We start from the raw sequence: 24,660 nt of genomic DNA, 5'->3' as shown, positions 1-24,660 counted from the left end.
GACAGGGGCTTACTAACTTATCATTAAAAAGAATGTGGTTTAATCAACAATGAAAGAAGATTCCAGAAACACATTTTTAAAAAGATGAAAAAAGGCTTTATACAGGCACAGCATTATGCACAATTTAAATCACAACCTTAAAACATTTCAGTGCAAAAAAAAAGAACTGAAAAAAATTGACATTTTGCTACAAATGTACTGGGTCCTGTGAGTCAGATAAATCAGTTTATGTCTGTCTGCGCTCAGTGCAAAAGGGTCCTGAACAGACAGAATTCTGGGACAGTAATCATAGTGCAAGAGGGACACACCTGTACTTCCTCCACCAAGATGACACTGGTTGAAATTCATGGCTCTTGCTAACTTGGGAATGTTGCGGATCAAAATGAAGTTATTGTATGTGTCTGGGAAAAATGCTATTTCTATCTATGGTCTGGTCTCTACCCATTAAGAAGTATGGACAGTATGGACTATGCTGTCACTCAATGGATTGATATCTAGAGTACATGGAACCATTGGCTGACTGTCTGAGAAGTTTCCATATCAGTTTCAGAAGGTGAAAATTCAGCTTTCAGTTGTTCTCTTGGAAAGCCTCTACACTCGACAACACCCTTCTGAGATACACAACTTTGAAATTAGGTCTTTGGTTTCATTTGACAACACCAAAAAAGAAAAGACAGTCATACAATATATAAAAGACAATTTTGGTACAAAGAAAAACATGACGGAATGATACGCTTCTCAATAAAAATTGGGTTTGCAAATAATTTCATCAACTAATACCTTACATTTCATCTACATGGCCAGCAAAAAATGTTTAAAAAAAAATACATCTAAAAGGCAGATGTTTGGCAATTAAAACCTCTAATGAGCTGTAAGTGCTATGTTATTTTAAAGATAGGCTTTTATCAGCACATTTCATACTGTTAACATTTCATTTCATGGATAACATTTATTGAACTGTGGGTGTGAAATGAATTTTCAAATCAAATACTGGCAGACTGACAAATATGAGGCAATGGAATCAAAAGGGTGGCCAAGACAATTGGACTGAACCACGCCTATACTGTACTATACAATAAGATCTAACCATCAAAATTACAGTGTAATCAATCTTTGGCTCACACAAGAGGACACATACAATTTCAAACCAACCCATGGTGCACAATGTGGTAGCATGTAACATTCAAAGTAACCCTACTTAAATTTTTGTTTATCGTTAAAGGCCCAATGCATCTGTTTTTATCTCAATATCAAATAATTTCTGGGTAACAATTAAGCAAGTGCCTTACTGTAATAGTTTTCCATTTAAACTGTAAAAAAGAAACAAAAATAGCTTTTTAGTAAAAAACTATTTCTCTAGCATTAATTTTGTTAGGACTGTCGGAGTGGTCTGAGTATGTCATCTGAAAACTAACTGTTATTGGCAAAGAGGTTTGGAACTCTTTGTTATTGGCATATATTAACTTATACTGCCTGAAATTCCTTCACACTTTTAAAGTGATATTTTCATCAAAACACAGGAAAAACAGGATTTTGACTGCACTGGGCCTTAAAAAACCCATTCATACTACCACAGATCAGAACTAAAACAATTTTTAAAGAATTTGAATATAGATCCTTCAAGGTTGTTGGGTGGTTTTTATCCCTGTCTATCGACCTAAGTTCTCAAGCACTGCAAGTCATCCCACCCATTAAAACCTGTATTGAACCCATTGGCTCTCTCTGCCTGTTCCTCTGGCAAATGTTAGCTCATGGCTCTCCATTGACAAAGCCCTGCTCCCCTGGTGCTCAGAGTTTGGTTCTCTTCCAGCAAAGCTTCTATGAGCATTTAATGACCTGGCAGCGCCGCACAGGACTTGGCCGGGCCAACATGAGTGTCAGCTGGGCTAAGAAAGCCCTGACAACAGCCCGTCCGAGCTAAATGCTAAATGATAACAGCAATTATGTTTGACATCTGAAAAGGGGCAGGGTTAAACAAGTGAGACAACAGAATAAGGTGTTTCAAGAACTTACATTATTTGCCCTAATTCATGTACTTTTATTTAATTAAATATTATTATTTTAGGTATTGTATTTGCTATCACTGTTTTTAGCTGTTGTTGTTCTTACAATTATTACTAACATCCTTGCTATTGTACTGAATATGTTTGGAAAGAAAATACATTTAAAAATGGTGCGTACAAATAATTTAATATTTAATATTAAGATTTAAATGTCTGGGTCAATGGAACCGACCATGGAACTGGTTGCATCAAATTAGAATTGCAGATGATGTTTGGATGAGGAAAGGAAACAGTGAGAAGCCATGAGGACCAGACACAGCGCAGACTTGACACATCTGACCATGAGTAAACTCACAAACAAATTAAATACATAGGTGAAAAATAAATAGCTGCAAGAAAAAGAAAACAGCTTAGTAAAAAAGCCAGAAACTGTACAAGGCACATGTAACATCCACAAAGCATTATCCACATGGCATTATCCCTGTGAGTGCTCTGCAACAGGACACTCCATCTTTGGTGGTTTGATTAGGCCAACTTTCCAAATCTGAGCAAGAAACATAGGTGCAAAATTCCAGTTGTTGTAGAATTCCCAAAGAAAGTATTCTCCAAAGCTGTACAAATTCCCTATTCCAACTTATCCTGGATCAGGGAATCTTGAGGCCATTCAAAGTTAAAAACCATCAAGACAAATTTGAATAGGTCCACATATGCAGGAGGAGAATTTCAATCTGAAAATGTAGCATTTTATATAATCACATATGTACAGGGTCTTTTGACAGAATTCTCCCAGGTGCTACAGTATGTGTCTGCTGGGTGCTGCAGGAATGGGATTGAGGCTTCTGTCTGCCCATCATCTTCTCTGCAGGATGATCTGTAATAGTCGTCCAATCAGGAGCCCCATCCACAGTAGGAAGGCGGGCTCTTGGTGCATCTGCTGCAGGTTTTCCTGGGCAACCTGACCGTTTCCGTCAACAAGGCGCTGTGGAGGACACAGCGAAAGGAGCCCTGTTACATACACATACTCCTGTATACATAATCACTAAACATATACACAAACATACAGGATAAAGCATTCAACATTATTTCCATAACACATGGCGTAATAATGCCATTCACCTGACAACCATAATGACCCGTGCTGTGTGTGGAACGCAGACAGCTGAGGTTTGCTGATAATACTGGCTATGGACATGGCTGAATTCAACTGTGGTCAGTCCTTTCATGAGGGGTAAATTCTCCTCATCACGTACATGCAGCCCTACAAACACAGAAATCAGGCCAACACAACTCGTTCCTGACATCCCGGTCCACTTCAACCCAAACCCTTGGTCCCTCTCCAGGTGTTAGGACCAGTGGGTTCACTCCACACTCAGACAAGAGGCCCAGACAAATACATATAATGTTCTTACATGCGTTTGTGCTCCTGTGATACAGTACCATGATTTGTTTGTGCTCCTGTGATACAGTACCATGATGTGTTTGTGCTCCTGTGATACAGTACCATGATGTGTTTGTGCTCCTGTGATACAGTACCATGATTTGTTTGTGCTCCTGTGATACAGTACCATGATGTGTTTGTATACGAATGAGTTTGGTAATGATGTGTACACAGCATTGAATTATAGAAGCACAATTGAGCATTAAAGTCTGGAACCAACAGGACCCTGAACAGCTTCAACCCCCAAGCCATAAAACTGCTAATTAACCAAATAACTACACGGACTATCTGCATTGACCCTTTTTGCACTAACTCTTTTCACTCATCACGTATGCTGCTGCCACTGCTTATTATCTATCCTGTTACCTAGTCACTTTACCCCTACCTATATGTACATATCTACCTCAATTAACTCATACCTCTGCACATCGACTCGGTACTGTTACCCCATGTCTATAGCCAAGTTATCATTACTCATTGTGCATTTATTCCTCGTATTATTATCTTTCAATTATTTTTATATTTTTCTCTCTGCATTGTTGTGAAGGGCCCATAAGTAAGTATTTCACTGTTAGTGTACACCTGTTGTTTACCAAGCATGTGACAAATACAATTTGATTTTATTTAACCTGTTAGGGCTAGGGGGCAGTATTTACACGGCCGGATAAAAAACGTACCCTATTTAATCTGGTTATTACTACTGCCCAGAAACTAGAATATGCATATAATTATTGGCTTTGGATAGAAAACATCCTAAAGTTTCTAAAAATGTTTGAATGGTGTCTGTGAGTATAACAGAACTCATATGGCAGGCAAAAACCTGAGAAGATTCTGTACAGGAAGTGCCCTCTCTGACCATTCCTTGGGCTTCTTGACTCTTTTTATTGAAAACTTAGGATCTTTGCTGTAACGTGACACTTCCTACGGCTCCCATAGGCTCTCAGAACCCGGGAAAAAGCTGAATGACGTCTTTGCAGCCCCTGGCTGAAAAACATTAGCGCCTTTGGTAAGTGGTCTATCAGAGGACAATGAGACTGAGGCGCGTGCACGAGGCGACCCCATGTTTTTATTTTCTCTCTCTTTGTACTAAAACACGGTTTCCCGGTCGGAATATTATCGCTTTTTTACGAGAAAAATGGCATAAAAATTGATTTTAAACAGCGGTTGACATGCTTCGAAGTACGGTAATGGAATATTTAGAATTTTTTGTCACGAAACGCGTCGGGCGCGTATCCCTTCATAACCCTTTCGGATAGTGTCTTGAACGCACGAACAAAACGCCGCTATTTGGATATAACTATGGATTATTTTGAACCAAACCAACATTTGTTATTGAAGTAGAAGTCCTGGGAGTGCATTCTGACGAAGAACAGCAAAGGTAACATTTTTCTTATAGTAAATCTGACTTTGGTGAGGGCTAAACTTGGTGGGTGTCTAAATAGCTAGCCCTGTGATGCCGGGCTATCGACTCAGAATATTGCAAAATGTGCTTTCACCGAAAAGCTATTTTAAAAATCGGACATAGCGAGTGCATAAAGGAGTTCTGTATCTATAATTCTTAAAATAATTGATATGTTTTTTGTGAACGTTTATCGTGAGTAATTGAGTAAATTCACCGGAAGTTTGCTAGTTCTGAACGTCACATGCTAATGTAAAAAGCTGTTTTTTGATATAAATATGAACTTGATTGAACAAAACATGCATGTATTGTATAACATAATGTCCTAGGATTGTCATCTGATGAAGATCATCAAAGGTTAGTGCTGCATTTAGCTGTGGTTTGGGTTTATGTGACATTATATGCTAGCTTGAAAAATGGGTGTCTGATTATTTCTGGCTGGGTACTCTGCTGACATAATCTAATGTTTTGCTTTTGTTGTAAAGCCTTTTTGAAATCGGACAGTGTGGTTAGATTAACGAGAGTCTTGTCTTTAAAATGGTGTAAAATAGTCATATGTTTGAGAAATTGAAGTAATAGCATTTCTAAGGTATTTGAATATCACGCCACGGGATTACACTGGCTGTTGCGTAGGTGGGACGATTTCGTCCCACCGAGCCCAGAGAGGTTAAATGAGCAACCATGTTAACTGTATTTACCGTCTCAATTGAGGGTTAATGTTCTGCTCTTTGTGTCAACATTGCAATGTTGGTCAGAGGCCCTGCAAACGACCACACTAGTCCTACAGCCTTGGGCTGAAGAGAACCCCAACATACCAGGTTTACGACATGAGTCATATCTCTTAATGAGCAATACAATGCAGCAGCAGTCATAAAGGCCATTATATTAGGGCAGCTACTTCAGCTCCAATGGAAAGGGCACTTCATGAACTAAACACAAATAGGGACATTTTTACTGTGAGGTGAATGGAGAGATTAGGGAAGAGATTGAGCCATTCTATTAGGTCTTCAGTGGTGCACTTGGACATGGCCAGGTCATGGTATCCTAATAATGAGGGATGGATGGACTACTCCCCTCACAGACAATTACCTCTGCAGACTTGGCATAGTGGAGGTGAAAACAGGTGGCTGTCTTGGCCAGGCCAGCACTTTGGCCTGAGGCCACTAGTTTGGCAGGGCTTTTGCGATAAGCGCTGAGCATTTCCCCCGTGGCCCTTTGGCAGAGGGGACGGAGGAAGCGTGATTCATTTTACAAGTATAAAATGAAGACAAAACACCAAGTCTGAGTTACACTTTTCCCTTAGTGCTTCGAGGTGAAAGAAACAACTGTTTCGTACAGGAACTGTGCTGAAGTATGACTTGGGCATCGCTCCATTAGTAAATCACTGCAGGTGTGTGGATTCAGAGCAGCTTGGCAGGTAACCATACAGGGCAGACATTATAAACCAGCCCTGTGCCTCAGGTATTCTGCTCTCAACAAAAGGATTTTAGCAACAAATGCAAGAGGAATATCAATGCTTGGTTTTATGCTAAATGAGTCATGCCAAGAACCACAGAAACCTGGAGTGACTGTGAATAGTGTCTGAGGAAACAGGTGATGAGGAAGTGAACTTAAATTGAGGTGCATTAACTACTCTGTGAGATAGACTTAGAGCAGGACTGGCAACCTTGTAAGACCCCATTCTCATTCAGGCCAAACATGATGAGTTCATTACAGAATTGACAGATCGAAGGTTTGGCTAGATGTAAATGATGGTTCTGAAAGACTTAACAATAACTTAAAACAAGCTGTTGAAAGGTTGTTTGATTTGAACATATCCTCATTCGAAGTTTAGGACTATTTAACAATGTGTGAAACAAATAGTGTATGTTCCTATGGTAAAGAGATTTTAATGGAATGAGATGGAAAGAGGAATGACTTCTATACTTACTGTAAGCTCTACAAATTAAACACATGCTGCCATTCCAGGCAGTGGTTTCAACACAGTGTAAACACATAGACTTGTATGCTGAGATTTGGCCATTGAGGCTGAGGGTAAAAGTTCTCTGGTGTGTATTATAGTATCATGACTACATGTTGCATTTTGTATGGCATTATATAGTACACACAGTATGTAATCACATGCCACTTCACACCCCGATGCATGCAACATGAGAGGTTGGCATAAGGCAAATCAACAGGTGAATGATCCCTTTAATAATATGTTATTAGCCGGGGGGAGGGTACAGTAGAAAACCTATTCCAATATTACTTTCAAAGACTTTCGCTATTTCACACTTAGCTGAAATGGAGTTAGTGTGTATTGTACTTGTTAGTTTCCTTAAAATGGGATCAAATTCCCTTTTTCCTTTTAAGAATCATGTTTTTGTTTGCTTAAAAGTTGGATCAATTTCTCTTTCCCTTTAGGAATAATGTTAATACCCAAATTCACTAAATACACACACTGAACGTTTTACACCCATAACCAGCAAATTGGTACAATGTTGCAAACCATTAACACTTAAACCATGTCTCAAGTATAATGGATCAGAGCCTGAGTATTCAGCTGTTTCTGTGCCCAAAATGTGTTGTGGCATGCCGGCATCACACACAGACTGACTAATCTCTCTCTGACAATTGATCTGGTGTGAGAGAACGCAGAATGCTGCACCACATGCAAGCAAAACAAAGAAGCCATGACTTACAAGACCAGAAGAACACTGAAAAACAATTCGACCAAATTGGGAGAGCAGACAGAATTTGGAATAGACAACATGAAATTAAAGTGACTCGCTAATACGTTCGCAGATGTCTGCCTGCAATTGCTGCCTGAGGAAAAACAAAGTTGTCACTGAAACACTCAATGCTACTCAGCTTGTGCTTTTATTTGATCAAAACAAGGTATTACACAGCTGCTTAAAATAGTTTCCAAACAGACAATCTTCTCTCTCCCTCTTTCTACAAGAGAAAGACTGCTGGTCCTAAGCCAAAATAACCTTGCATCACATATAAGGTGGGATGTCACCACTTTATAAGGAAAATCCCTGAGTAACAAACCCCATTTAAAAACAGAATAGAAACTCAAAAAATAAGTCAGCTGCCATGTAAATGCTCAGATAATTTGGGTGGCAAAATGCAGACATTAGTTCTCTTAGAATACAACATGTTTCTGTGGCCAGACATCTGCTTTGCATTAGCTGGGTGCTTGTCCTTTTGCTTCACGCTACTATCTGCCATATCTACCACTGGAGAGACGTCTCACCAGAACTGGGCTCAAATAGTACTTGGATTTCTTTCAAATATTTTAGCTGCACTTTATTGAGCAGGCCTGGTGCAATGGAACTGATGGAATAGTACCCAAAAATGAAAACCCTGCACATCTGTCAGTCTGGGAAGGTTCAGTTAAATGCTCAAAGTATCAGAGGAGTGCCCTGAATTAAAGGCCTCCTTTTTCAGTACAGGACAGAGCACCTTCACATGCAAAGTTAACTTCACAGCATTGCCACCACTAAACACACACGCAAGCAACGCAGAACCAGATGAAGAGAGTATGGAGACACCCAAACCCACAACACACTCAAAGACTTAACAGTGGACCAACTCCACTTAGAAGATCTTTCCAGTGCCTCTCACAAAGCATGACAACCGCTGGAGCCCTGGGTCCAAACTGACCCTGGGAGAAAGAGCCGGTCAAAGAGCAGGTCCGGAGGGCCAGGCCGTGGCTGGACTGAGTGGGTCTCCATGGTGCTGGGTGAATGAGGCCTGTAAAGGCGGACCTGTGCATAATTAGAGACCACAGTGGGCTCTCTGAGAGCCTTAACCACAGGGTAGGAATAATGAAGCTGAGCAGTCACGTAGCCCTGCCATGCTGAAACACAACCACTCACTCACTAACCATCTGCCCAGTCACTATAACCTGACCCTTCCTCCTCTGAGCTCTCTAACCCCAAAACTTGATCTTGATTGCGCACTCAGACAGCCAGAGTATTTTCCATAATGGCTATTAGGCAGAGAAGGAGGGGTGTGTGTGTGTCTGAGTTTGTGTGTGTGTGTGTGTGTGTGTGTGTGTGTGTGTGTGTGTGTGTGTGTGTGTGTGTGTGTGTGTGTGTGTGTGTGTGTGTGTGATAGCAAAACAAAATCAGGTCATCCTGAGAGTAATGTAGGTCAGTGGTCAGTTGCATGGGTGGCCAGAGGCCATGGAGACAATCCGAAGTGAGGACTGGGAAGTCTGACAAATGACAGATATGCAGATCAGTGAACATACTGCACAGGAGTTGTTTCTATTCACCTTAGGTGACACCTGAAAACACACAAACGCTTTGTTTACAAGGAAATAACTCACTAGCCAGGAGATACTACCTCTGATCCAGATACAAGCATTATGACAGTTATGGGCAGTTGAAAACGTATACATAAAGCCAGATGAAACACCTGCATTTGTCAGTAACACACAATGTAATAACCTGTATATAGAGTTCCTTCAGAAAATATTCAGACCCCTTGACTTTTCCATATTTTGTTACGTTACAGCTGTATTCCAAAATGGATTAAAGAAATAAAATCCTCAGCAATCTACACACAATACCCCATAACAACAAAGTGAAAACAGGTTTTTAGAAAATAAACAGAAATACCTTATTTACATAAGTATTTAGACCCTAAATTGAGGTCAGGTGCATCCTGTTTCCATTGATCATCCTTGAAATGTTTCTACAACTTGATTGGAGCCCACCTCTGGTAAATTCAATTGATTGGACATGATTTGGAAAGGCACACACCTGTCTATATAAGCTCCCACAGTTGACAGTGCATGTCAGAGCAAAAACCAAGCCATGAGGTCAAAAGAATTGTCCGTAGAGCTCCGTGACAGGATTGTGTCAAGGCACAGATCTGGGGAAGTGTACCAAAAAGATTCTGCTGCATTGAAGGTCACCAAGAACGCAGTGGCCTCCATCAATCTTAAATTGAAGAAGTTTGGAACCACCAAGACTCTTCCTAGAGCTGGCCACCCGGCCAAACTGAGCAATCAGGGGAGAAGGGCCTTGGTCAGGGAGGTGACCAAGAACCTGCTGGTCACTCTGACAGAGCTCTCGAGTTCCTCTATGGAGATGGGAGAACCTTCTAGAAGGACAACCATCTCTGCAGCACTCCACCAATCAGGCCTTTATGGTCGAGTGGCCAAAAGGCACCTAAAGACTCTCTGACCATGGGAAACAAGATTCTCCGATCTGGGGAAACCAAGATTGAACTCTTGGCCAAGCGTCACGTCAGGAGGAAAGTCACTCACGTCAGCACCATCCCTACGGTGAAACATGGTGGTGGCAGCATCATGCTGTGGGGATGTTTTCCAGAGGCAGGTACTGGGAGACTAGTCAGGATCGAGGCCAAGATGAATGGAGCAAAGTACAGAGAGATCTTGATGACAACCTACTCCAGAGCGCTCAGGACCTCAGACTGGGGCGAAGGTTCACCTTCCAACAGGACAACGACCCTAAGCACACAGCCAAGGCAATGAAGGAGTGGCTTCGGGACAAGTCTTTGAATGTCCTTGAGTGGCCCAGCCAGAGCCCAGACCTGAACCCGATCAAAGATCTCAGAAGACCTGAAAATAGTTGTGCAGCAACGCTCCCCATCCAACCTGACAGAGCTTGAGAGGATCTGCAGAGAACAATGGGAGAATACTCCCCAAATAAAAATGCTAAGCTTGTCGAGTCATACCCAAGAAGACTCGAGGCTGAAATCGCTGCCAAAGGTGCTTCAAAAAAGTACTGAGTAAAGGGTCTGTGATATTTCATTTTTAGATTTTTCATAAATTTGCAACAATTTCTAAAAACCTGTTTTTGCTTTGTCATTATGGGGTATTGTGTGTAGTTTGATTCAATAGTTTTTTTCCCTTATCAATTTTAGAATAAGGCTGTAACCTAACAAAATGTGGAAAAAGTCAAGGGATCTGAATACTTTCCGAAGGCAGTGTAGTTATTTAATAGACATTTGAGACAGATAGGAGACATATGTGACCCGTTTCAGGAAACTAGGCCTATGTTGCGGGTCACTACTTCACAGGAGAGCCATTTGAACGTACAAAAAAGGTTTTAATCAAAATGAGTTTTTTGGAAGAAATACCTTCTCGAACATGTGAGCCTTAATATCAAACTTGTATGCCATCTGTAAATATGCATAAAATTGTTAAATTATGAGCTTAGTTGGTTTAGCCACAGAAAAAGCCAGCAACCTTCCCGCTAGCCATGATTAACTGAGATAATGACTGGGCTGGACATGCCGAGAGATGAATTTGGATTGGTTTGCCATATAGCATGCTTCTGTCTATTTGAGCTGGTCTGTATGTGTAGGTAATCCTGTCTAACGCTGCTTTTTAAAAAATATATTGCGTAGTAAAACTGCATTAGGGGCATTTGAGTATGATAGCTAAGGAGATGGAGAAAACACCTGTCTCCGGATTACAACTTCAAACTAAGGGAAACCATGGCATCCGTGACATCTATGATGTCTACGGGTAAGATAGTCTAGCTAGCTACATTTTCAGATATAACACATTTCTAATTTTGACATAAAGAATTTTCATTTCAAGTTAAAGTGTACTGTTAGCTAACATTGAACCTGGTTGGTTAGTTACCTGCAGATTCATGCAGGTTAGTAACGTCATGAGTTGGAATTATGGTTCATTGTTTAGCAAGCTAGCTAGCTACATGTCTTAACAAAATACTCCACTATGCAAGTATACATTTCAATAGAATGTCATTGCAAGAACTGTTGATAGATGTAACTTTATCTGGTAAATTCGCTCTGGCTATCTACTCCGATTTCAGACCACAGTTAAGATTGTCTAGCGAGCTACATTTTCAGATATTACACATGTCTAATTTTGACATAAAGTATTTTCATTTGAAGTTAAAGTGTACTGTTAGCTAGCTAGCTAACATTAGTTGACTGGCTCGTTAGCTAACATTACGTGTATGATCTTATTATTCGTACCTCAGAATACTTTTCTTGGCTAGTTATAACCTAATGTTAGCTAGCTAACATTGAACCTGGTTGGTTAGTTACCTGCAGATTCATGCAGGCTAGTAACGTCATGAGTTGGGATTGTGGTTCATTGTTTAGTTAGCTAGCTAACAACATCTCTTAACAAGACTCCACTATGCAAGTAACCATTTCAGATGCGTTCATAAATTCAGTCTGGCCATCTACACTCTTGTCTGAGTGTGCCAGAGCGCAGAATAACTGATGAATTACCGAACGCTCAAAACCCATTGAATATGGCCGATGTCAGTAAACGTCTGTAAAAAAACGTAATTAAATTGTTGCCAGCAGCACAGTTACAGTCACCAACGCTCTGGATAACATGAAAACAGCATAACCAGCTCTGCTAGGGTGAGTAAAATGGTCAGAGTTTGGGTGGGGGCTAAAGCTTAAGAGGGTGTGAACGATGCTGAATGGGTGCAGACAAAGAAGAGCTCTCCAGTAGATAACAAAATATTCAAACACCATTTTCTCAAAAGTGAGGTTTCAAGTTCATTAACTTTCAAAGCAGAATTATTTTCCCGTTGTTCCTCAAATGCAGTGTATGATATACCATCTTGTAGCTCTGTGTCTCTGCTTTTATCCAACGTAAAAAACACAATTTCAAATTTTGCTACATAAGACCGAATCAAGGCGGTCGGTCACATATGAGACAGCTCTAGATTCTAGACAGAGACAGTCTTGCAGAATTCCTCACTCTGATATCAACCAAACACCTGAGACCAAAACACGGAACATAGAACACAACATGTTCTGCTTTTTATTGGGCTCATTGTTCTCAAAATACATACACCTCCCTCTAGCCAATACAGTACCACACACACACAAACAAGCCTGTTCTGTTCTACAATGTGTGTTAAGTCTGAATCACAGCCTCATTTGTTGAAAGGTGTATAAAATATTTATTTCTCCTCAGACATTCAGAGGCCATTAGTAACACAACATTTACCTCACGGCAAATCCTCACACACTCATTTGAAAGAAAAGTATGTGTCTTCAGTTAATCTTTTTGGTTATACAGACAAACTGTCCGCCTTTATGGGTACCAGGCAGTGACTCTTGGGGATGGTGATGAAGAAAACGCATCATAACATTCTCAGATGCAAAGATACACAATGTCCACGACAAGAAAATCCCGGTGTTATGAGCGGGCAAGAAAAACGTATTTCATTTCAGCCAATTCAAGTCTGCTCAGATGGAGAGTGACAAGAAAGGAACATGGGAGAAAACTCCATAGAGTGTAAACAAAATATTTTCTCCAAAAATGAACACAACAAGCCTTGAGTATTAGTGTTGAAGTGTAAGAGTTACAAAATGAACCAGGAAACTGATAACCCAGGATAAGATGAATCACCAACTCACAGATATTGTTTAAGGTACAAAGACATGACAATATACTGTAGATGAACAGCTGGCTGATTAATCGCCATGCTCACATACAAGCTACTGTACAATGTTGCAATAGCAGGTTCACAGATTTCCCTTTATCTTGCCTTCTGCACTATGCACCACAATTTCAATGTGGCTATTGGATCTGTCCTGTATCTATTATAAATAATGTTATCAAACCGGAGAGCACTCAGTACATAAGAAATTACAGCACAGAATGTGTCTATGCTAGGTCAAGGACACAAAGAAAGTATGGAAGTGTGAAATAATTTAGAATGGCACATGTTAAGCTGAGCACTTTATCAGCTCCATTTGATACAGTGCAGTCCTTGATATGGTTTGTAAATAAGGTGATGCAACCTCCAGAAATGTACTGTGCAAGTAGCAAGAGAAGAAAAAAAACATATGGCAGCACAGGCATTTTGTTCACCAGTGCTGCCATGACTTTGGCAGCAGCTCTGAGACAACACTTAAATTATTGACAATATCTAATGGGAAGATTAACTTTCCCCTGCCCTGCAGTGACACCTGTGATTATCAAGACCATGATATAATAATTTTTGCAGTGCCTATGTAGCATATTTGTACCCCCTGGATATTGAAGCTACCCATTCCCTGAAGAGGGTCCTTTAATTAAATGCTAACACCCCCAAAATGATGCATCTTCTGGATATATGGGGCATTATCATCCTCATCATCACTTATCTGTGGCTCCTCCAAACCTGTATGTGTATATACAGTAGTAGGTTACAAGACTCAGTGCTGGTGTGGTGTACCTACTCACATGCATGACGAGATCGTTAAACTCATCTCCAATGCGCTGAAGCTCCTGACCGATCAGTGTCTCTGGCCACATGTCCCCTGCAGTTGGCGGTGGCCGTGGTCTATAGGGGTGGAGGGGGTTGGGCCACGCGTCTGGTGGACAAAGAGCAAATGGCTGTCAGAACTCATTGGAACACAATCTAGTAACAAAGACCAAGCTACAGCATTACTAAGAAAAGGCCAGTATGACACTTCACAGACATGCCAAGTGGTTCCTATAGTGTGGTTAAGTTGTCAATATGAATGTGTTCTGATCTCTTTCTATGACTCACAGGTGTCATGAAACATATGTCTAATATTTCTCATATCCCTCAGGGGCCCTGTAATATCAGTGGAACCCTATGTTAATGTGGAAACACTTTACTTACTTTACTGCAAGTGGCCTGGTATAATGTTGTTATAACACTGTCATAAAAGAGACATAACAATAACACAGCACAGTGACAATTCATGACATGCATCATGTCAACATTTCCCAAGATAAGTGTAGGACTGGTATTATGAAATGTGGCATTCTGTTATATTATGACAACCTTATGACTGAGTTATAAAGGATATTTGTCAAGAATCCTCAAGTAAAGTTGTCAAAATCAAAATGCCATTTAGGTCACCAAAAGCATTATGCCTGAGAAGATATAAAACCACAGCTGTGGTGTTCTACATGTGCGCTAGGATAACTCATATCTGATAGTCAGAAAATAATTCCTCCACAGTGTCTGTCTCCCTCAGGCAAGAACAGACATACGGTAGAAATAAAACTGGAGAACATCTGTTATTCTCCACAAACATACTATTCAGACTTTATCTAAAGAAATGGATTTGAGTTGGAGCCAGTTCACTAACTTCCCAAGATCAGAGATAGAACAGTTGTTGTTCTCTACCCCATTAAGAGTGGCCTCTGGGATTAGAGATGTGGAGAAACACTACAGATAGAGATTTATCTGTCCCTTATATCATCCGGCTCCTAAAGAGAATGAAAGGAGAGGAATCCTTGTCTGCTGCTGACAAAAGACACAGAGGTCTATTTTGACTGGCTTATACTCAAACTCGCTACATGTTTGTAGCGAGTGCAAATAAAAGGACACAAATGAATCAGGCTGCTCAATCACATCTATTATGCACTGTGCCTGTTTGTCCGTGTATTTCCTTTAACTTGTCTTATATGACCATTAGCTTTGTCAGGGAATGTTATTGAGGTTGAGCGTAAATCTGTGTGCACGTACAGGTGCCTTTAACACTCATATGCACGCGCATGTTTTGCTATGACGTGCACACACACACCCTGTCTGAGCCCAGGTGGATCCTTGGTGGCTTATGACACAACTCAGTAAACAGAGGGCAGATACTGTTCTTTAGAAACTTCCTGCTGAGGATGAATCCAACTGTTGGCTCATGGTCACGTAATTATGTTGGCTGGACACATGCAGATATGGTAAAGACTACGATACTGAAGTAAATATAACAATAGACATTACAAACCGCCCAAGGAACAATAGCATGCAATAAACGAAGACGCAGCCGTGCGTAATAGCCCCCAATCCTCCCCCCATATCAGTGAACACGCTACAAAACCAATGGTCCTTAATACGTTGGAAGACTGAGAATGTCGTCAACTGGTGTGTGTTAAGAGTTCAAAACAAAGTGCACCTTCCGATTGACACAGGGGCATGGCACATATCATTATTTGCGCGTCAAGGATTTATCATGTACGCCATGGCATGCAGCTGCCCAACGCGGGCTGGATAGTGAGTAACAACATTTATTTGTGCGACACAAGTAAGGGTGTGCCTTACCATAATCTCGATTGGTCTCCTGTGCTTGAGACATGCGCTGCAGTGCGTGAGTCATGACTTGGCTAGATGGGCTCGGAGTCTGTGTCGACTTGTTATCTTTCAATACCGGGGAGCTTGGAATAGAATCGCTGTCGAACGAAAAATATCCACTGGATGACCTGGACAGTGTTCTGAACAACGGCGACCTCGACTGGAAACCAAGCAGACTATTCGGCATCATTATTCCTCCCCGTGACTGCTGGTCCCTTTCGCTGAACTGGGGGTTGTCAGTCGGTTCGGCACCGGAGGCTGCTCCGCCACCGGGATTCAATTCTCCGTATTTCCCTCTCTCAATTAGGATGGTCGAGCCATTGGACTGATTTTGTTGTCTGTAGGATAGATCAAGTATCAGAGTTAGGCTATTTTTATTATTTAGTCGGTGCAATGTTATTATTTGTTGGAGATTTGCTCTTGTGGACTCAAAGTCTAAACAGTCATACTTTATAGAATGTGTAGGCTAATAAAACAGAGCGCGCATGACTAAATATCCCGCCGGGTCGAGTCAAGTTGTTGACTCGGCTGTTATTTCTTCCTCTCTACGTAGGCCTATATCCATTATTTGTTTGGACAGAAGTGCTGATTCCAGCATTTTTAGCAGGGGGAAACAGTTGGCATGAAGTTACGAGCCGTAGTAACTGCGTCACAACCCCATCTCCAAGCCAAGTTAACTTATTCTATCTGAAATGAAAGTTGTGAATAGCATAGTGTGCATCCCCAAGACAAATCTAGTTATAGTCTTGTTTTCGAAATTAATCTGATCGTTACTTGGAAAAATGTATTGCATACTCGAATTGGTTCCAAATTACGCATGGAGGATCTCTTGCGCATGACGGATCGCAGGCAGCGCACATTCTTTCTCTATTAGGCCTATAGTCTACCTGTCGGCTTTATAATACTATAATACTTCATAATACTTTCAGTAGCCTATTATATCATAAATACTTACTCATATCAAATAAATTCAGAGTTAAATCGAAAGCCATATTTGAGAGACAACGAAAACGCAGTCAGACGACGAACAATAGAGTCACGCAATTTGTTGCTTGAGTGTCGGCAGACTCGGCACACATTCTACCAACATGTGTTGAAAGCAGACCTGATTGGATTAATGCCTCTGTGACTGACGGGCGAATAAACGGCATCCAAAATCATAGGCTAGCGGCCAACTGGTCCATTATCGCCACCCACAGGTTGCAGTAGTAGCCTATCTCTTTTTACTTTGTCTTGAAATTGGAAACACAATTCGGTCCCTCGCCTTCACTGAATCACCCGAGAACAGGAGCCCCATTGTCGTGCAACTTCAACAGGTAGCACATTTACTGCTGGATAGACTGAGAAGAGCGAAGAAAGGTTCATGTGGAAAACAAAAGAAAACAAAACAATCAGGTGCCTGCATTTCTGTCATTCCTATCCCCCCAAAACTGCCCTATAGGCATATTATAGACAACATCGCATTGTAACCAACAGGGCTACACAACATAGGCTAAATCCAGGCAGTCGTGGGGGAAAAAGTATATATATGGTATTTTTATTATATTCAATACCAATCACACTAGGCACAGCCGTCAATTCAATTTATATTCCACGTTGGTTCACTGTCATATCATTGAAATTATGTGGAAATAACGTTGTTCCAACCAGTGTGTGCCCAGTGGGAATGCGTAGGCTAGTGTTTCAAGCTTTTCTATAATGGAAATAATAGGCTACTAAAGATAATCAGGAACGACGGACATCTGTTAAAACATAACTCGCCCACGCTAAACCGTTGTGCAGACACAGGAGGGACTTAATCAAAACAAGAAGTTTCTCCAATTAATGTTACATCGCACGCGTCTAGGCGTACGCTGTGAGCCGAATACAACACTTTTGTTTCATTACGTAAACACATGAATAGCCTATTTGATATGGTAGCCTACAAAATAAATGCATTTACACCAGACTGCATAATGATCTAAAAACGATTAATTAGGCCTATGTTGGTTAGTGAAGTCCAAGTTGGGAGAGCGGCGGTGCGATTTTCTGTTATATTGTTTATTCTTAGTCTTCTGAAATTATAGCTATCAAAAACATCAAAGCATGCTATTTCCTCATGTTTATTTTGCACTCACCTGGACGAATCGGACATGTCCTAAACCGTTTCAGTAGCGCGACATAACAGTTGTTAATAACGGTAAAATATCTGAAAATACGGTTTTGAACTTCTTACATACGCGTAAAACGCAAAAGTTTAGAGCCCAGTGCCTTTTTGATCAGAAAACTACGATGTCAGCATCGAAAGAATAGTGGTTCCGCCTTGTAAAAACAGATCCCCTACAAAATATACGTTGCTTGAAGGAGGGGGAAAAGCGTTCGACTCTTTTGTCTCCGGTGTGGATATCAGCTCAGCTGAGGATACTTCCTTGCTGTAGCAGTTCACTCGCGATTGATATAAAAAGTTCAAGCCTCTGGTCTGAGTCGAGAGTGGGATGACGCCTGTGTGCCATCCTCCGCCTCTGACCCGCCTACTCTTTCACTGGGTGGGATCTAAGCCTCGTTTCAAAGCATCCCTTCAAGAGTCCAGATAAACCTCTCTCTCCCCCCTCTCTCTCTGTAGGCGAACCGTTTACAATACTGTAGTAGTAGTACACCAGCCTACCAAATTCAGAGGGGCAACTTCAGCTATCAAGATCCTATACCTAGCAACATTTCAGTTGTGTCAGAGAAATTATGAGGAGGATATTTTTCTATTAAAATAACAACCTCCAGTAGATGATAATACATTTCAGTTAAACATTGTTTTATAGATGATCTACTTTAACAATGGGCTTTTTCTAGAGTCATTTAGTACACATATTTGAGCCCCTAAACTATTTATTGCATTGGTTCATCACACTTTTCCCCACACATTCTCAGTTAGAAGAAAGGCTATATCAAAAGACAGTGTTAAAAAGTCAGCTGCACCTTCTCACAATCATCCATGTGTTGATCATTTGCACAATATAACACTATTATATAAATGGTTCGCAACCAATTAAAACACAGCATGGAATTTATCTTTGTGAATAATGTATGAGCAGACAACTTTAACTTCTCCTTGGTTCAACTGTTGACTGCAAGTCTATCACACAATTATAAAGGGAAAACATGAAGGAAACAAGATATACTATACAGTACATTTATTAAGAGCATTGATAATTGATCGTCAGATTATGACAAAGATACAGTACAAAACGGATTTCACTGTCATGGAAAAGTTTAAGTTTCTATGCAAGCGCAAACAATGTTTGTTTATTAAGAGTCGATCAACATTATAGGCCTACATGTAATGCAGACATCTGATCAGTGAATTGAGGGATATAAAGTACTACATTTCCCACATGTATTCTGTCACAAACCATTTTCTATGACTTTGCTCATATTAATAAAATATATTCTAAACATATCTTGTGTGGTTACAATTTTTGTATCTCGCTGAATCAAAAAGCTGGCATAATGGCCTATTCGGTCTTGATGGGAGAAAGTGGCTGGCAGAGAGATTCACAGTAAAAGTGTGTCCCCCACTGGGCAGAGACGTCAATTCAATGTCTATTCCACGTTGGTTCAACGTCATTTTAGTGAAATTCCGTGTAAACCTCTTTGATTCAACCAGTGTGTGCCCAGTGGGTCTCTGTATATACTGGCGATTGTATTTGTTGGGTGACTGCACATAGCTCACTGGTCCACTTTGTGAAGCTACCACATGCTGTTAGCAGTGCAGTCCATGTGTCTACTGAGACAGTCTGCTTCCATTCACCTATGGTCTGGTGCACTGTCTCAGGCCAAGGCTAGGTCTCAGCTCATGAGGGAAACTAATTACAAATGTTAGATTACATTAGTCTTAAGACTTGTTGTTAAAATGTAGTTCTGTTGCACTACTATCATGAATACATTTAATTTCAGAGCTTTTTTTTTTTGTATAAACAAAATTAGCATATTCATTAAGCAACACTGAGTGTAGACAACACCTGGGCCTGTAGTCTGCAAACCTGGTACAGATTAGGCAAAATACCATGGGCTCTGTGTTCTAATATCCACACTACGCGACTTAGAATGCATGCCCAATATGTTGCATTATTCTTAGTGGTATGCTAGTATGGACATTGGAACGTAGCTCATGGCTTTTCACTGAGAACTATGTGATGAGTCAAGCAGTGAGCTGGTGTGAGCTGATACACTGAGATCGGCCCCAGCATACTGCACAGTGGGGCTCATAACATGGAGGCTCTGATGGGGTACTCTGGGGGGAATAGAAGGCCCACTCAGCCCGAGGGGTGGCCACCCCAGCAATGGGGACCTGGTGCTCCCGAGTGGCGCAGCGGTGGTCTAAGGCACTGCATCTCAGTGCTAGAGGCGTCACTACAGACACACTGGTTCGAATCCAGGCTGTATCACAACCGACTGTGATTGGGAGTCCCATAGGGTGGCGCACAATTGGCCAAGCTTTGTCTGGGTTTGGCCGGGGTAGGCCCATCATTGTAAATAAGAATTTGTTCTTAACTGACTTGCCAAGTTAAATTAAGGTTAAATAAAAAATGAATTAAAAAAAGATGCAGCAGGAGGGAACATTGAAGTCAGACTCCATTTTCAGGGCCTCATATCCTTCACTGATCTACACAGCTGCAACAGCTGGAGGACAAACACAACAGGAGTCAGAGACACCACATTTGCATAAATCAATGCAATCAATGAACGAGACTGTGGGAAAATGGTAATGGAGAAGACTGGTATGAATAGCCTTGTAAGTGAGTCAATGGCTGAATTTTTGTTTTTTTATAATGGAGGTTATGTCTTGAAATGTTTAACATTGAAGGACAGGGTATAGACAAAGATAGCAAATTAATCTGATCTGATTTGTGATGACCTTCAAGGCAAAGTTCTGTACAATCTTCTAATTGGCCATCATGAATTGGCGGTACATTCAGATACAGACAACTCTGGGCAGACAGATGGCAGGTGTTTTATTCCACTGAGGATCTACAGTAAGTGTTCCAGGAGCAGCAGACAAAGTCCAGACTGACTTAAGGAGCCACAGTGGCAAGAAAACGTATGTGAACCCTTTGGAATTACCTGGATTTCTGAATAAATTGGTCATAAAATTTGATCTGATCTTCATCCAAGTCACAACAATAGGCAAAAATAGTGTGCTTAAACTAATAACACAGAAATGATTGTGTTTTTCTTGTCTATATTGAATACATAATTTAAAAATTCACAGTGTAGGTTTGAAAAAGTATGTGAACCCCTAGGCTAATGACTTCTCCAAAAGCTAATTGGAGTCAGGAGTCAGCTAACCTGGAGTCCAATCAATGAGACGAGATTGGAGATGTTGGTTAGAGCTGCCTTGCCCTATAAAAAACACTCACAAAATTCACAAGAAGCATTGCCTGATGTGAACCATGCCTCGAACAAAAGAGATCTCAGAAGACATAAGATTAAGAATTGTTGACTTGCATAAAGCTGGAAAGGGGTATTAATTTAAGAAATTTTAAATGATTCGTACTTTTACTTTTGATACTTAAGTATATTTTAGCAACTATATTTACTTTTGATACTGAAGTATATTTAAAACCAAATACTTTTAGACTTTTACTCAAGTATTTTACTGGGTGACTTTTACTTGAGTCATTTTCTATTCATGTATCTTAACTTTTACTCAAGTATGAGATTTGAGTACTTTTTCCACCACTGCCATTATCTTTACAGGGCTCAGACTGGCATCAGATTGAACTGCCTATGAACGAAGTGTATTTGCAACCTTGGGGGCTTTATGCAAGTTTGAAAATATTACAATGGGACTTAATAGTGCCGACTGATATTGTGTTCCTAACTGCAATAACAATCGCTCTGACTTTCTTGCTTTGACACACAAAATCTCTTGTTCTAAGAAAATGCTGGAACCAACACCCAATCTGAGATATCCGTATTGACTGTGCAACTAAACAGGAAGGTATCTACACAGCAACAGGCAAACCTAATTATAGCAATAAACATTGAGATGAGCTATTCTGACAAATTTCAGTTGACCCCAGGTCTCTCTGTCATAGGTGCAGGCAGCCTCCCTCATTAGCCGACCAGTTCCCCATGGCTGTTGTGTGGACAGTCATATTAATCATAAACTCAGGAGGGCCTATGATGTAATTGTTCCCAATCAGTAGGACGGTAAACTTAACAGCCATGGTTTCCATGGGAGAAGAATTACCTGTGGATCATTCAGAAACTCATTAAAACTAATGGGGTGGAGAGGGTGAGTAATGCCAGCCAACCCCACATATCACTGAGACAGTGTGAACAAATACATATTTCTTAAGACTAGAAAAATATGTTATTCCCTTATATGCTGTAATACATTTATTGAATGTTTTTCAGCTAAATACTTAGTAAGAAATTCAGTTTATGAAGTGAGGCATTATCAAGCATAATTGTTTAAAAAAAGGCTTATATATCAGCTCATAATATGCCTGACTAAATGTATATCCTTAATTCTGAATTCATGAAGTTTATCTAGTAACATGTCATTGTTCATACAGGTCTCCAATTGTGTGGAGAATATTCATTTCATAAACAGATTGTTCCCTAAGATTCACAGCTTGTGTGGTGCTAAAACCCACTTTAATACCACCTAGTGGCTCCTAACCAGAAAAGCACTAGCGCGTCATTTGGCTTCATAATGTCAGCTATGAGGCAATCTAGCTACTGTGCATTCAAACATAAAAGTATTTACCTGTCCAACTGTTATTTGTTCCAGTACATTTGTGCTTTTTTTTCACCCCTGGACAAGGGGAAGCTTATAGAGAGTTTGTAGATACTGCACTACAACTTGGATATAATTAAGTTATTTAAAGTAACTCACTGATTGAAAGAACAAAATAGACCAGGACTGTGATAAAGTGTTCCATTCAACCAATCCTTCAGTGTTTTATTTGTGTAGCCCCATCTTATCTGAGGTCTATTAGGCACTAAAAGATGCTTGGGCATGTTTGACCTGGTGTCTGCACCTTTTTAAAGAGCCCTCCGCCACTATAAAGGTTCTCAGGGTGTCAACCTGTCACTTGTTTTAACCTAATCCCTCTTCACTCCCTCTCTCTCTGAAGCCTCATTCCCTCCTTTCCTCCCTACTTGTCAAAGATGAAAGGAGAACAGCACCCAGACAGGTGAAAGGAAGAGGAGCGCCAGGTTTAAACAAACAGAGAGAGGAAGAGAAGCCAAAGGAAAGGTCACTGTCGCCACATCGCCACAGCAGCAGACTGAGGGAGAAAGTCAGAGATAGAGGGATTGTTATCTGTAATAGACTATGTTCCAGCTAGTGAGCAGTGACTATAAGGTTAAGAATGTGTGTGTGTGTTTGGTTTTACTATCCTTGTGGGGACATTTCGTCAGTCCCCACAAGGAAAAAGGCTATTTTACGCTTTGGGTTTAGGTTCAAGATTAGGGTTACAATTAGGGTTAGTATTATGGTTAGAATTAGGGGTTAGGTTTAAGAGTTAGGTTTAGGGGTTTGGGGTTAAGGTTAAGATTAGGTTAAGGGTTAGTGGTTAGGGGTTAAGGAAAATAGGATTTTGAATGGGAATCAATTGTTTGGTCCCCACAACGATAGTAAAACAAAGGTGTGTGTGTGTGTGTGTGTGTGTATGTGTCTGTGTAAGTGAGTGGGAGTTTGGGGTTATTGACAGCTACAGCAGGAGCTGGCAGAGCCCAGGTTCCCATGCAGTGAACCATATCACTCCCCACGGCCCAATATTGACCAGTGTAATACGAGAGCTCTGTTCACAATGGCATTGTGACTCTGAAGGGCTGGACTCATGTTGAGAAAATGTCATCTATGTGTTACAACTGTGATTTGTCTCCTCGGCAAACAACAGAAAAAAACTCCCCCATGTGCCTGCTATATTCCTCAGGGACACACACCCAATCACACACAGATTTTCTTAGTGAGCCTTAAGCAAGATCACATGGAGCCACCATGCTAACAAACTGTAATCAGATACAGTATGTAATGTATGTGTAATTAATTTGTGTAATAAAATAACTACAATCACACTAACTCACAGTCAATTATTTCACAACGACAACAGACATCCGTAGACCATCTTCCTTCATTAACGTTCATTAGACAGTCATTGTAAAGTAGAGGAAGAGGGGGCTAGATTAGAGATTGTTTTTTAAATGACCTGACCTGTGTCTGTTTATACAATCAATTTGACTTTGCTTTTACCAATCTACCTACATAATAACAATGGTTTACAATACAGGCATTATCAGTGTGTGCATGCATTGAGTTACTAAACTTGTTTTGGCTGATTTCATTGTGCTACAGATGAAAAATAAAAAGCAATTTGGGACTTATTTTATTGTACTACTGATCAACATTTGCATAGGGGAAGCAATCTCTTATTTTATAAAAGTGTACGCTCTCATTTAGACCTAATGACGTCATTCACACACAGTGAGAGCATTGAGTGAGAGAGACAGAAGAGGCGTGAGGCAAGGGAGATGAAGTGAATTAATCAAGTTCTTGTCAATGACTATGGTTTCTGGCGACAATCAGTTTTGAAATCAGTATATTTTGCGTTATAGTTTGCATATTATCACAAACAAAGTACTAGGATAGTGAACTGATGTTAGCTTCAGCTGTAAGCTAGGACAGTTAGCCTACACAGCTGGATGCCAATGGTTTCTTCTTGCATTGTAAAGTGTTCTAGCTTGTATAATGGATAATGTTTTGCGAACAGTAATTAACAT

The 24,660-nt window shown here is 40.6% G+C and overlaps 1 protein-coding gene across 1 annotated transcript; it reads right to left on the bottom strand.

The window, feature by feature from the left end:
* Window positions 1-17: 17 nt before the first annotated feature.
* On the bottom strand, window positions 18-18,341 carry LOC106608126 (bcl-2-like protein 11). The gene is made up of 4 exons (XM_014205872.3): window positions 18,012-18,341; window positions 15,865-16,232; window positions 14,034-14,164; window positions 18-2,982 (listed from the first exon to the last, which is right to left on the bottom strand). The coding sequence occupies exons 1-4, from the start codon at window positions 18,026-18,028 to the stop codon at window positions 2,854-2,856; spliced, it is 645 nt and encodes a 214-aa protein (XP_014061347.1). The 5' UTR covers window positions 18,029-18,341; the 3' UTR covers window positions 18-2,853.
* Window positions 18,342-24,660: the final 6,319 nt, after the last annotated feature.

Source organism: Salmo salar, chromosome 01, assembly GCF_965601325.2.
Source record: "Salmo salar chromosome 01, fSalSal1, whole genome shotgun sequence".
Lineage (NCBI taxonomy): Eukaryota > Metazoa > Chordata > Actinopteri > Salmoniformes > Salmonidae > Salmo > Salmo salar.
Note: the sequence above shows the minus strand (reverse complement) of the source record. Positions and strands in the feature narration are given on the sequence as shown.

Coding starts and splice junctions, on each gene's coding strand:
- LOC106608126 (XM_014205872.3), bottom strand. Junction 14,165..15,864: donor GGAGACCAATCGAGATTATG/GTAAGGCACACC, acceptor TTTGTCCACCAG/ACGCGTGGCCCAACCCCCTC. Junction 2,983..14,033: donor TTAACGATCTCGTCATGCAT/GTGAGTAGGTAC, acceptor TGTCCTCCACAG/CGCCTTGTTGACGGAAACGG.